Source organism: Fringilla coelebs, assembly GCF_963513975.1.
Source record: "Fringilla coelebs genome assembly, chromosome: 7".
Classification (NCBI taxonomy): domain Eukaryota; kingdom Metazoa; phylum Chordata; class Aves; order Passeriformes; family Fringillidae; genus Fringilla; species Fringilla coelebs.
Window position 1 is genome coordinate 33,747,835 of NC_140035.1, and position 12,812 is coordinate 33,760,646.

A 12,812-nucleotide genomic window follows, 5' to 3' on the forward strand; every position below is an offset into this window, starting at 1 on the left:
GTATGCTGTCATTTTAGCTTTATTTCTTCACATGTCTGTGGTTCATCTGAATGGATATAGAAGTTATACCCCTGCCATGCAACTAACACATTTTTCTCTGTGGTGAGAGGCAGAAAATTTAAAGGACGAGTATTCATTTGCAAATCAAGGCAGCGTTAAAAGTATGTAATAAAGGCAAGCAAAAATTCCAGGTCTCCAGAGACTGCTTTAGAAGGAGGCTGGGAAGCAGCAGGATTTGCCAGGTGCTCTTTAAGCACTGAGAAATAGGTTGAGATCACCAAGGACTTTGATAACTCCATAGAGAGGAACTCAGTGAACCTGAGGTGCCACATTCCTGCTGTGAAACCAAGCAGAAAATGGCTTCTGCGTTGAAGATCTTATTTCTTACCCAGTGGTTTGCATGATCCCAAGTGCAGCTTAAACCAGCCCTAATGCAAGTACTTTCCCTGCTCTAGTAAAACAAGAACCAGATTTTTAGGTAGAAGATTGCACCCTGACCTTCACTGTGAAAGTACCATCTGTGTTTCTCTGATGGCAGCACACCAGAAGTTTGTTCCTTAGCCAGGGCTGGCTGAGGAGCACTTTGCTGCTCCTCCCCCTCACTCCCCTGATGGCAGGGGGAGTTCTTGGCTGGATCCCTCCAGAACAGCTCACTGTTGTTTCAAAGTGCTCCAAACCATTCAAAGTTCACCCAAAAAGCTGAGGTTGGCAGGAGCATTTGAGTGCTGCAGCCATGGATTTTATGCCAGCTAGTCCCAACTCAAAAGCTGAGAAATTCTTGGAAAGAACAATTCCTGGTCATAGGAGCTGTGAAGCTGCACTGCCAGATCAGTCCTAGACAAGAATTATACTAATAATTGGGGGGGGTGTCATGAAAATAAACTGTCTTTTTTTTTTTTCTAAAGCAAAATCCTCAGTGGTGTTGTACAAGTAACACCATTTATCTTCCAATTGAGCCTACAAAAGAGAGAAGCAAATGCACTGTGCTCCCTGCAGTGCCAAGCAGTGCCATAGAGACCCTGGCAGTGCTGCACTTGTGTGTTTCTGTGGAAGCCATTCCCATATCAAGTCTCTCAGCACTGAGGTGGTTCACAGCCATTAGGGGTCAATGGCAAAGCATCACAACCAATCAATGTGATCCCAAAGGCTTCATTTTGATTGGAATCAGACACAGAACTGTGGCTGCCCAGGTCCTCCTTGGCCCAGCACTTGACAGGAAGCTTCAGACAAACAGGCTGCTTAGTTTGCTCATCTCATCACTCCTTGCTGAAGGCTCCTTCATTGCTTTTATTTATTTATGTTAAACACAAACCACTTTGTTAGCTGCTGGTTTCCTTTCATGCAAGTCAACTTAATGGGCTTCCTCCTCTCTCTGAAATTCAGCAGCTCTGTCACTTGGAGAGCATCCAAACAGGGCTACATCTCAGTTCACATTCTGTCTTTCCAAGGTCAATGATGTGTAGCATGAAAGTGAGAATTTTATTAACTACAAAAGTGTTATTCCCTTGGGGGAAATTCAGGGGTTTTCTGTGCTCAGATTTCCTTTGAAATGGAAACAAAAGATAATTTAGAAAGAAAAACTTAGGAATTTGAAAATACTTTTCTTAGCAAATTGCCAAAACTTTTCATGCTGGGAAGAGATTTCATTTTTAACAAGTTTCCATTCAAAAATCAAAGTCCACGTTCCTCTCCAAGTGAAGAGTTTTGAAAAATACAGAAATAAGCCTTGTTTGTTTTGCATAGCTGGTGATAGCATATTTAACCACTTGTTTATTTAAAAAGAGTTCTACCGCATTCTTTTGAATAGTACATTTTCTTATTTAAAAATTATTATCTGTTCTATGGATAGAAAATTTCATGACATCAGAATAAAAAGTCTCTACTTGGTTCACTACAGCCTCTGCCACTCCCAGCATTTCCTCCAACAACTTTAGATTAATTTAAAGTTCTGTAACAGGAGAAATGTGGTGGTTTTTCCTCACTAAGGTTAGTTTGAAAAAGGACAAAAGAAGTGTCATTCCTCAGTGGATGGATGTGGCAGGGATGTTGAGAGAAAAAGCTGTGGGGAAGGCCTGTTTGTGAGGCATGTCTTATGATTTCACTCACAGAAAACTAAGCTTTGGATTCCCCCGTGACACTGCAGCACACTGCGCAATAATGTTGAATAGCACCAGGAATATTTCTGAAAGGTTCTCAAAACAACAAAATCTGTGCTTCACTCTTTGGCTCCACGGGAAACTCTGAGTCATAGGCCATGAAAACACTTATGCAAAACTAATTGCACAAGGAATTACTCCAAAGAGTAATTCCATTACTGAAACAACTACAAAATAAACTTGAATGTTACAACTGAGCTTTTCCAGAAGCTCTGTCCTGGACAAAACAAATTAAAACCAAAACAAAACAGGAAAACCTGTGCCACACCCTCCCATGCCTTAAAGCAATAACACAGCAAATTCATACATGCAAACCAGGAAACTCAAATGTTCTGTTTCCAGAAAATATTTTTAGAGCAAGTAATAGAGCAGACACAGATAGCAGATTAACTTTTGCATTGCCAATTTTGTTCTTATAAGGCAAAACTTCCAGAAACAAAAAAGCACCCATAAAAGGTAAGCTTTTTGTTCTCAAAGGCACAATGAATAGGCCTGATTCCCAGAAAGGGCTCAGTTCCCATCCTTGGAAGTGTGGCTCACGTGGAGCACAACAAATTGGGGACCTCACATTTACTTGTAACTCAGTAAATGTTGGATGCAGGTCTATTGCATGGATATGGGTTGTTGCATAAATGAAGAAGACAAAGGAGACAAAGATTAAGACAACAAAGACAATGAAGATGAAGAAGAAAAAAGTTATCCAGTGGCAGAAATCCCTGACTACTGCTCGACGCAAGGACAACTCTGAAGTTCCAAATTTAGCTATGCAGAAGATAGAGAAGTAAGGAAATTATTATGTAGTACCATAAAAAACTTTTAAAGTTTAAATCATTTCCAACACCCCCACAGGCTACTATGCAGTGAAATAGAGAAAAAGAGCATTTTATATAAAAGCAGAAAGTATATTTTGCCTTCCCTTGTGTTAAGTGAATGATCTACTGAAGCTTGCCTTGACTTTAGCACATGGAGGAATTACAAGAGAGTCAGAGCACGAGTGCAGGTAATGGTGCTGTTTCCTCATGTCTTTTTACAAGCTTACTCAGTAGCAAATGTAACTCAGCTCAAAGCTAGAGTGAGTTGAAGAATTATGATCAATCACCTTTTCTCATTACTCTGAAAAACATCCAAACTAACTAACACCATGCCAAAAGAAAGGGGGAAATTGGCAAAGGATGATTTACACATTTTTTACACATTAGCATTTTTCTCTGACATCTCTCTCCCTCATTCCACCCAGTGGCTGACAGATGATACAGAAGCAGTGGGCCACAGCAGGAGGCAAAGCTCCTGCATTGTTAACTCAAGTAATTTCCTGGCCAGAGGATGAATCATACAGGACTGAGAGTCATGCCAAACACAAATGTACTGGGTGGGCTACTAATTCAGACATTAGCCCATGAGCTTCAGAGAGAAACCTTCAAATCCCTTCAGCAAAATACACTAAAACCACAAGACAAATCATCTTTATGGGATCTGAAACCTAAACAAGAAATCCACTGATTCCATGCAAGCTCCTTGAAGCCCTGAATGCAAATCACTGTTGAAATTCTTCACTCCCCCCAGACACCAGGATGAAGACAGCAATGAACAGTAGATGCTCAAGGGACAGAGTGCCCTTGCTGCCTTTATTAGTTATTCTCCAAATGGTTTAATTAAATATCCTTGCAGGAGAGTTCTCCTGTGTGAGGAATTTGACCTTCTTGGTACAAAGGAAGGAGAGGCATGCTTCCTGCTAGCTGGGAGGGCACTAACCCAGAAGTCAGTGGGTGGAAGTGACATAAATTTAACCACAGACTTCACAGCAATTTCTCAATTGCTCATTGGAAAAGGCAGGGACAGAGTAAGCTTTTCTCTTCCTTCTAACCCAAGAGGTATGCTGCCAGATAAGTGCAACTGCACCAGGTAAGGAGTTGAGACCATGATGTTCTCCTAAAGGAAAGGGTATGGAGCAGGTAGTTACAGATCTATAAACCTCTGAGGAAGTTGTGCCTTTGTGGAGAGTGTATTTGTGGGGAGTGACAAAGATTTGTTTACTGAGTTTAATGTAACCTTCTGCACTGCTACCTAAATGCAATCTTTTTCTACTGCTATAGCAACTAAAGCTCTACTGTAGAGATTCTCTCAAACAGCAGCTCAAGAACAGATATTGTGGATAAAGGCAGGAATACAAGTCCTACAGTTACAATTGGTGATAGTGGCAGAGACTGGAGGGAGATTAAAGATGTCCAAAGGACAGTAAAACTGACAGGTTTCTGGAAAAGAAGCCACAAAAAGATTTGAAGGACAGAAAATCAGCCTAGAGACCAGACTTGCTGGCACATTCACCCCAAGGTTAGGAAATACCTCAAACCCCTGATTAGGGTAGAAAGGGATCCCCAGCTGCAAAGTCCATGGGCATTCCCTGAAGAAAAAGGTAGATTCTTATATCTGGAGGAAGCAACAACTAGCCCATGATGTGCAAACTTAGCTCAACAGGCAGGCAGGAAATGCTGAAGGTTATGTTGTTCCTGACAATGCAGAAAAGTTTGTTCCCACCAGGAGGCTTGTAGGAAAACAAACACTGAAAAGAAAACTTGCTGGACCCACAGGCAAGATTGCTGATGACCAAAGAGCAACATGCCATGAGAAGTGGCCTTGGAAGGAGAGGATGAGAGGGAGGGACAGCACTGGTGGCCCCAGGACAGTCCCACTGGGACAGGCAGCATTACAGTGCTCAGGAGCAGGGTGGCAGAGCCTGACCCAAGGGGGACCCTTCAGGAGCACTGACTGTGCAGCAGCAAGGGGCAGAAGAGCCAGACAAACAATGAACAAGGACTATTAATGGCACACTTCCATTTCTATCTTCCACTGTAGGGACAAGACACATTTTCACAATTTGATACATAACACTTTATTTTTGAAACTTGAAACTTACTGGGATTTGTATGAAGTCAAGTGTTTTCAGAAAGAACACACCAATTACCTCAATTATATATTGTATCTACTTTAAATAAACCTAGTGGTTTAATTAAAATACAGCCTACCTCTTCTTCATCTGTTTGAGATTTTTCTAAAGGTTGAAGTTCAACAACTCGCCAGCTAGAAATAAGACAAGGAAAACCAAATTAAGTTTAAGGTGCTGATAACAGATGGCTGAAATTTATATTTTCCTTTCCCAACAAAATATCTAACCTTTCCTTTTCCAGTCTTTAAGATATCCAACACAGTCTTTAAGATATTCAATACAGTTTTAATAATAGTTTTCAACTTAAAAGGCAATAAAAAAGCAGATACATATTATGGATTTAAAGTAGAGAACAAGTACATTTAGCCCTTCAGGCAATGTGCTACTAAGACACTGAAGTAAGCAAAGGAGATTAAGTACCCTGGTTTTGAAATCTAAAGATGTTCTCTTTCTAAAACAAAGGAGAAAAAGGCCTCTAGAATCATGGATTGTAGGCCTACATGGTATGGAAAGAAATAAGCCTATTCTACTCTATCAAAATGGCTAAATTAAAAAAAAAACACTAAACCCACCTCTGTTAATTCACAGAAAACAGTTTACTACTTTCTTATGAACCCACAAAAAAGGACAGCAATCTCCAAAATCCGTTCAGGGCTTGTCAGCCTTAAGGGTATTTGAAAGGCCATAACTACATTTAAGATGATATAAATCCACTTCTATTTTTAGCCAGTCTGTGCATCTACCACATCCCTGTGCACATCAGACTACTTCTCCTGTCCTATCAGCTGGCCAGTCTTCCCACAACTTTGGTCACATGAACTGAAATGCACAGATAAAAACCCAAGTGCATGAAAAGATCACCTTTAATACCATAACATTTTCTAACTCCATGCAAATGATATTCTTAGATAATGTTCTCATGTTCATTTTCATGTCTTTGCAATTCAAGAGGCTGTGAACAAACCTTGGAGTAAGGATTTCTTTGTACTGTAGTTTCTCCAGCTTTGAGGGTGCCACCAGTGACATGGGAATAACAATGTTGTCTATATCATAGGAGCTCTCACTTCTCAACCTCCTCCTGGAGTTATGCTGAATAATAAAATCAACACAAGAGGATCAGGTCAAATGATAGGCAATACATTTTAGCAGATAAACATTAGAACCTCACAAGCAGAAAACCTGAAATTTAATGGAAACAGAATATTCTTAAGTGCTCATTTATGTGTTCTTTGATGATGATTGACTCCAGGGAATAAAGGAGTGTGTGTTGTGTAAACTGTGTGGGATGCACATTTAAACTCAAATCTGCATTAAAACATGACAACTCACAGTGCACCAGTATAGCACTAGGCTTAGCAAAACCACGAGACCTGAATCTGAATATTGTTGTGGATTTTCCATTAATTTCAGTAAAATAGTGTGTTTCTGTACATTGAGCAAGAGTTCTGCTCCTCAGTAGATTATATACCAGGGACTTTGCCTGTATTTCTGCACAAAGGGTTTTAAATAGGGAAACTGAGAGTTAACAAACTTTGGGACTCTGTTTGCACCACGAGGCCATTTTATATAGCTGCACCAAAAAAAAGGGTCATAAGTGCCCTGGTGTAAAACTGGGAACACAAATCACTGTGTATTTAATGAAATTTGGGGGGAGAAAAAGGCACAATGCCAATAAATCAAATTTACATTCCAGTTATATGATCTGCAAAACTCTTTCATAAACAAGTACACATACTCAATCTGGAATAAATTAGTTAAGGTAATCCCCTTAGCTCACTGTAAAAATGCTCTGCACTGTCACATGACACTAAATCAGATGTAAAAGGCATGTGGTTTTTTTAATTTGCACAACTCTCTGTTGATACTTCAGTTAAGGCAAAGATACATTTTTGGTTTACCTGTGATGAAGTGCTGTGAGTGGGCCGGGACATGGCACTGACACTGCTTGTGGGAGTGAAACTGCTGTGGGACTCAGGCTCTGCATGTTGGAAGGAGAATGTCTCAAAGCGAGCGCTACTTTCGCCTGTCATAAAAAACAGCAATAAACAAGACATACTGCCTGTTGGCTATTAGACTGCAGACATTTTTCCACACAGTAATAGTAAAGTCATTTCTAGAAGCCCACAGTGAGCCACTTACAATTTACTGGATACTAAAAAAAGCTATCTAAAAAAACACTTGCTATTCATCCTGTCATTGTTGTTCCACAAAACTCATTCCTCTTATTCTATGAAGGATTTCTTCTCATGGAACCAGCTTCATATGGGCAAATCCTGACTCTTTTTTCAGGAGCATAGACTACACACACAGCAAACACAATCTGACTTAGATTCCCCCTGTTCCTCAGCAGCAGTTGGGGTGCATCTCATGAGTTCTCCCTGGTTGTTTCCTCCTTAATAAATGATAAAACTGGCAGCAAGGGTAACAAACAAAATCAGTTTAGATCTCCAAACCAATAGCCAATCAAACTGGTTAGATCAACCTAACCAATTTCTTCTGATGCACTGCTCCATAAAAATTGTAATTCCTGTTTACCCCCATTCAGTCCCAGTATAAGCACCATTTATAGGGATTCACAATTTAACCACCTGTTCTGCTTTCCTTCTACCTAATTTCCAGTAAGAAAGGAGAACTCAGACTTAATATACAAATGAACAAAAAGAATGAGTATATTCCAACATGGAAAAAGAGGTGAGACTGATCCTGAAGGCTGCATTGCACAGGCTGGGTCAAGGTAATGAACTACCATCTCCTAGGCAGCTCTACTCCCTGGCACACAGCTTTTATTTTTGGCCTTGTTCATTAGGCTGACCTTCCTCATGGATAATTTCTCCTAGACAGAGCCCAAATTAGGAATAAATATGTAGTACTACACCCATAGCACTAATAAGCTAGAACTTGTGCTCCTACTCATGAATGCACCACAGAACAGTTTTCTGGCACTGGGATGATCCTCATGATAAAAGACTGCTTTTTTGGTTCCATTTATAAAAAACCTAAATACTATTGTCAGAAGACTAATGGTAACTTCAAAAAGGTTTATAGCAAGATGTTTTCTCTCTCATTAGTGCTCCCAAGTAACTCCAGCTGTTGAACTCAGTGTGCATGACTACACTTTGGGAAACTGAGAAACACTGTGTCAGCATCCACCTCTTGGAGACCAGCAAATGGAGCCGGTGGCAAGGGAAGCAGGATCACTAGTGGTGAAAGGGGGTAGGGCACAGCACCCCCTTGGAGACAGGCACAGAGGGCATGAGAACGCTGTACAGCAAACCAGGGCTGTACTGCACCAGGGGAAGGACTCAAAGGACAACCCTCACCTAAATCCAAAGCAGTTTTTAGTGTGCTCCCACACAGCATTTATTCTCTCCTAAGACTTTCTAATTGATTGGATGGTCTTGCTTTGGAGTTGTGGATTGTGGTTTTTGGGGTTTGTTTTAATCCTAGATCCTAATTTTTTATTAACTCATCTCTGCAGTAATTTCTGTATTTCCATCTCTAGTGAAAGATTACGGTTTTGCCTGGATATGCACCACCAGTTAATTTTTCCACAATGTTAATTGATCATTTATACCTTTTCGTTTTTTCCTAAGGGAAATTTTAAACTAATATGCTCTTGCTCAGTGACTTACTTTCTTCAAATGTCTTGTGAAGAATTTTGCCAAAGGTTTTCCAAAAGTTACATAAAGGAATCTGTAACAGAATCTGTTGGGTTTTACTTTCTAACAGCCTGGAGAGGTAAGATGCCATTTATCTTTACAGTGGTATGCTAAATTTTGTATCACATTATTCTACACAACTTTTAGGGCACTTCCTATTAACTTACCAACCACTGAAGTAGAGATTCAGTGGCTTAAAATAGAACAGTAACAAGGGTAAAAACACAGTAAGAACTGGCTATTCACAAGTCCTCTTAAAAATCTGGAAGGGATCCAGATCCACAAATGACAGTACACAACAAATGAAGTACAGTGGACAAAGATGCCAGGAATAGTAAATGTTTCATTGGGCACATGATGTAACAGATAACTTTGCAATGTTTGTTTCATTGACTACTATTAAAAAACCCTTTTGTACTAAAAAAGACACCCAGCATTAGAAGAACATAGTTGAACTGCTGAGCAGTTTCCTTTAAGAGTACTCCAAAAATAAAATACAGCAGCTTGTCTCATTCTGTATGTACACTTAAGAAGAAAGATGATTACTATGCTTTAAAATAGCAAATTATTTTCATGGTGTTCTAAGTCTGTTTCTTCATAAGTTTCATAACATTATCCTTTTTGGAGACAACTTTTAATTCTCAGAGCCCAGTGATATTCATACACTACATATTTTAAAAGATATAGTAGTCTCTTGCTATTTTTCTCTTACCTACTGCTGTCTCACTTAGATGCCTTTTCTTTCTTCCTTCTGACAGCTGGTCAGGTGCTCCTAACACCAACTGAGATTTGGAATTAGACAAACAGCCACTGCTCCACTGCTTGACAGAAACATGTGGATTGTAGTCTGTAAGAGAAAAAGCATGCATCAAGTTGAGAAATTACTTTTCATCAGTGTAATTTACAGGAAATCTCAACTGCTGAACTATTTATAATAGCCCCAAACTTCTGACAGGAATCCAAATAATAACAGGACTGAAGTCAGGCACCTGGACCAAACTCCTCCCACTTGTAGTACCCTCCCACAGCTCTGGTGGGATCATCTCAGTGCAATTAGGGAGAACTGTGCTCTAAGAAGGGATTCCTCTTCCACCTAAAGCCATATTCAGTTACCTTCTCTGATAACCTGCTTTGTGACAAGTTTATAAAGTGAGCCTCTTCATGGCAGAAAATACTGACGAATGAAAAACAGCCTTGCAAATGCTAAAACATTTTGCTTTACATACCATTGTCAGCAGATACTTTAAACTCCCCTCCCAAAGATGCAGTATCAGCAGGTTCTCCTTTGATGTCATCCTTCTTCAATAATGTTTCGAAGTATATGTGAAGAGGAATATCTAATAAAAAAAAACAGAAATCCAAAGGAATAGAGTCTGTATTAGAAAGATGGCAACCCTCTGAGCCAATGAATTATGCATGAAAATTAGAGCATTGATTCACTCATCACATTCAACATAATCTGTGAGCAATATTGCTAAGGACTGAAACAGACTCTGGAGGGTATTGAGTGAGAATAAGACTGGGGTCTTCAATCTTGACCAGCTCCTGCACAAAACCCAGCAGAGCAGAGAGCACACAATGCACTTCTCCTGTAGGTATTCTCCTATAGGTATTCTCCAGGTACACTCCCTGTCTCTCTTCCTGGAAAAGTCTACAGCAGGGCAATGTAATTTTATTTTCTGATAGGAGTTCTGATGCAGAATTAGCCTGCAAAACATTTCAAGTGGTAAGGAATCTACCTCCTGCTGCAGGGCTGGGAGGCTTAAAAAAAAACCTACCTCTCTGAAAAGCCTTTGTGGAAAAAAATACAAGAATGAAGGGAAATTTAATTGAAAAAAAGTGTTATTGTAAGAAGTAGGTTTAACAGCCAGTACATTCAGAATGAGAAAAGGAGTGTGGGCAGGCCCAAGGGTGGGCATTAAACTACATATATTTATGCACAGCCTTAGCCTCCTCAAGTGCCTTCAGGACAAAAACTTGCAACATATTTTGCTAAAGAAAAAGAACCATTTTCTTTTCAATTTGATATGGGTCTAACTTGATTGCTTTATCTCAACACTCCAAGGTTTTTGCTGTATTTCCTACTCTACTTCCAAGTTAAACAAAGAAGATCTGAAAGGCGTATTAGTCACAACATTTAAGTAAAGAGAGAACCAAAACATTTCTCCAATTTTGTTGGCCTTTTGGTTTTGTTTTTTGGGGTGGTATTTTGTGGGTTTTTTTGTTTGTTTGTTGTTGGTCTTGTTTGTTTTGTTTTTTAACCTGGGAAACCACCTGGGTGACCCAGATTTACCATGTCTTCCTGTATCTTCATTGAAAGGGCAGCAGTGCTTGTTTCAATCAATCCACAGGTGCAGAAATACCAGAAATCCAAACTTCTTAGATACAAACTACAATTTTCCAGTTATCAAGGTGCAAGTTGAAGGAGCTGCTGTTATGTTAAAGCAATACTGCAACCACTGACATATCTTTAGTCAAGATCCTTGGTAATTTGAAAACTGTGAAAGAAACTTAGACATAGGGACAATTATGCTTCCAAAAGAGAGTACACTAGTGAGCCAGTCCCACTGCACTATTTACTAGATTGTCTGCAAATTATGGTTCAACTTTAAAGCAAACCACATGAAAAACCAAGGTTGAATCTTGAATTTGAATCCTTCTTGCACACACACACCCAAAAAAATCAAACTCCCAGAGTTCCAAAATGAAGCAATGTATTTTTAATATACAGAGAAAATGAATGCAAAACTCTTTTATTTTACTCTTCTGACAATTTTTATATATAAAGATGTAGGCACAGCACAAGCAGTATTTTAAGAGAAGTTATTGCTCTGGAAGGGGATAACCAAGAAAGCTGCAAAAAAAACATGAAATGGAAATAGGCTACAACTTGGAAAATTTCTACCATGCATTTATTCACAATAATTCTTTCGCATGAAAGAAAATGTCCAAAAGACAAGCTTCATGAGGAGCTAGAGAAAGCCAAGTGCACAAAGTAAAGCATGAATCTAGCCTCCCCCAAATGTGAGGATTGCATTTGAACAGGATAGCAGGTCTAGTACTTCTTCCCTGTCTCAACTATTATTAGCAAGGCTCCTGGAAAAGAGAACAAAGATTCCTTAAGAAATATGGTCTTGATACTGGAATGAAGCTGAAAACATTTTTTCCTCCTCCATCCTGGCAAAGTGTCCAACAGTAGCCACAGCACAGTCCAAAGCTTTTAGGTTTTTCATGATGACAAAGCTTTATTTTTTTTGAGAAAACAGAAGCTCAATGTTCTTGCTGCACACCCCAGTCTCCCTTAACAGAGGAACACAAGGGGCACAGACCTCCCTTGAACAGACCCCTAAGCCCCTGGGGTCCAGCTGTGCTGCCCAAGTCACAGGGGAAGTGACAGTGTGTGTAAGAAAGATGTAGGTGGTTTTTTCTGTCCACAACAGAGTTCTGCTGACTGGGATGTCTGCTGTTGCACCCTTGGAGTGAGTGTTCCATTTCTCCTATCTGCTCCTACAATAACCTCCTCTTTAACCCATGCATGGGATGCAAACTGCCAGAGCTGGGGCTTCCTCTGGATTCCATGTCCACACTTGAGCCTTCTCTACAGGCCAGTGAGAAGTTGTCCAAAACCAAGTCTTAATTAATTCCTGACTTCCTAACACAGGGCTGCAGTGTCTACACTGTCGTTCTGGGAAGACAGTGGATTTGATTAAATATTCAAACAGTTCCATGGAAGTCCCAACCTCATCTCTGGAATTATTTTGTGGCAAAGAAACTCCCCAGAACAGCATAATTCCTGTACTGGTCAGTAAATATCTGGAAATAGGTTTTTCCTAAAACAAAAACAAAAAATCCCACAAATATTCAATCAATTCAACTTCTGCTGCATCATTTTGGCTGTTGTTTTGAAGTCCCGAGTACTGCCAAATTGCACCTGCACTAATTTCAGGGCTGAGTCAGAGACAATATTCTCTACATTACTGTCCAAAAAGACTAAAAGATCAGATGACAAGAAACCATAAAACTTCCAGGATAATCAAAAAGGCTGACTATCAC

The 12,812-nt window shown here is 39.8% G+C and overlaps 1 protein-coding gene across 4 annotated transcripts in view; it reads right to left on the bottom strand.

Moving 5' to 3' along the window:
* Nucleotides 1–12,812, bottom strand: part of KANSL1L (KAT8 regulatory NSL complex subunit 1 like) — a 56,167-nt gene that overhangs the window by 4,684 nt on the left and 38,671 nt on the right. For all 4 annotated transcript variants that reach the window (XR_014616297.1, XM_084209208.1, XM_084209209.1 and 1 more), the window contains 5 exons: nt 9,986–10,096; nt 9,472–9,606; nt 6,999–7,123; nt 6,065–6,189; nt 5,180–5,234 (listed from right to left, as the gene is read on the bottom strand). Coding sequence is in view for 3 of the 4 variants with exons in the window: in XM_084209208.1 (XP_084065334.1) it covers nt 5,180–5,234; nt 6,065–6,189; nt 6,999–7,123; nt 9,472–9,606; nt 9,986–10,096 (551 nt within the window). In the remaining variant the exon portion in view is untranslated. The remainder of the gene's footprint in view (nt 1–5,179; nt 5,235–6,064; nt 6,190–6,998; nt 7,124–9,471; nt 9,607–9,985; nt 10,097–12,812) is intronic.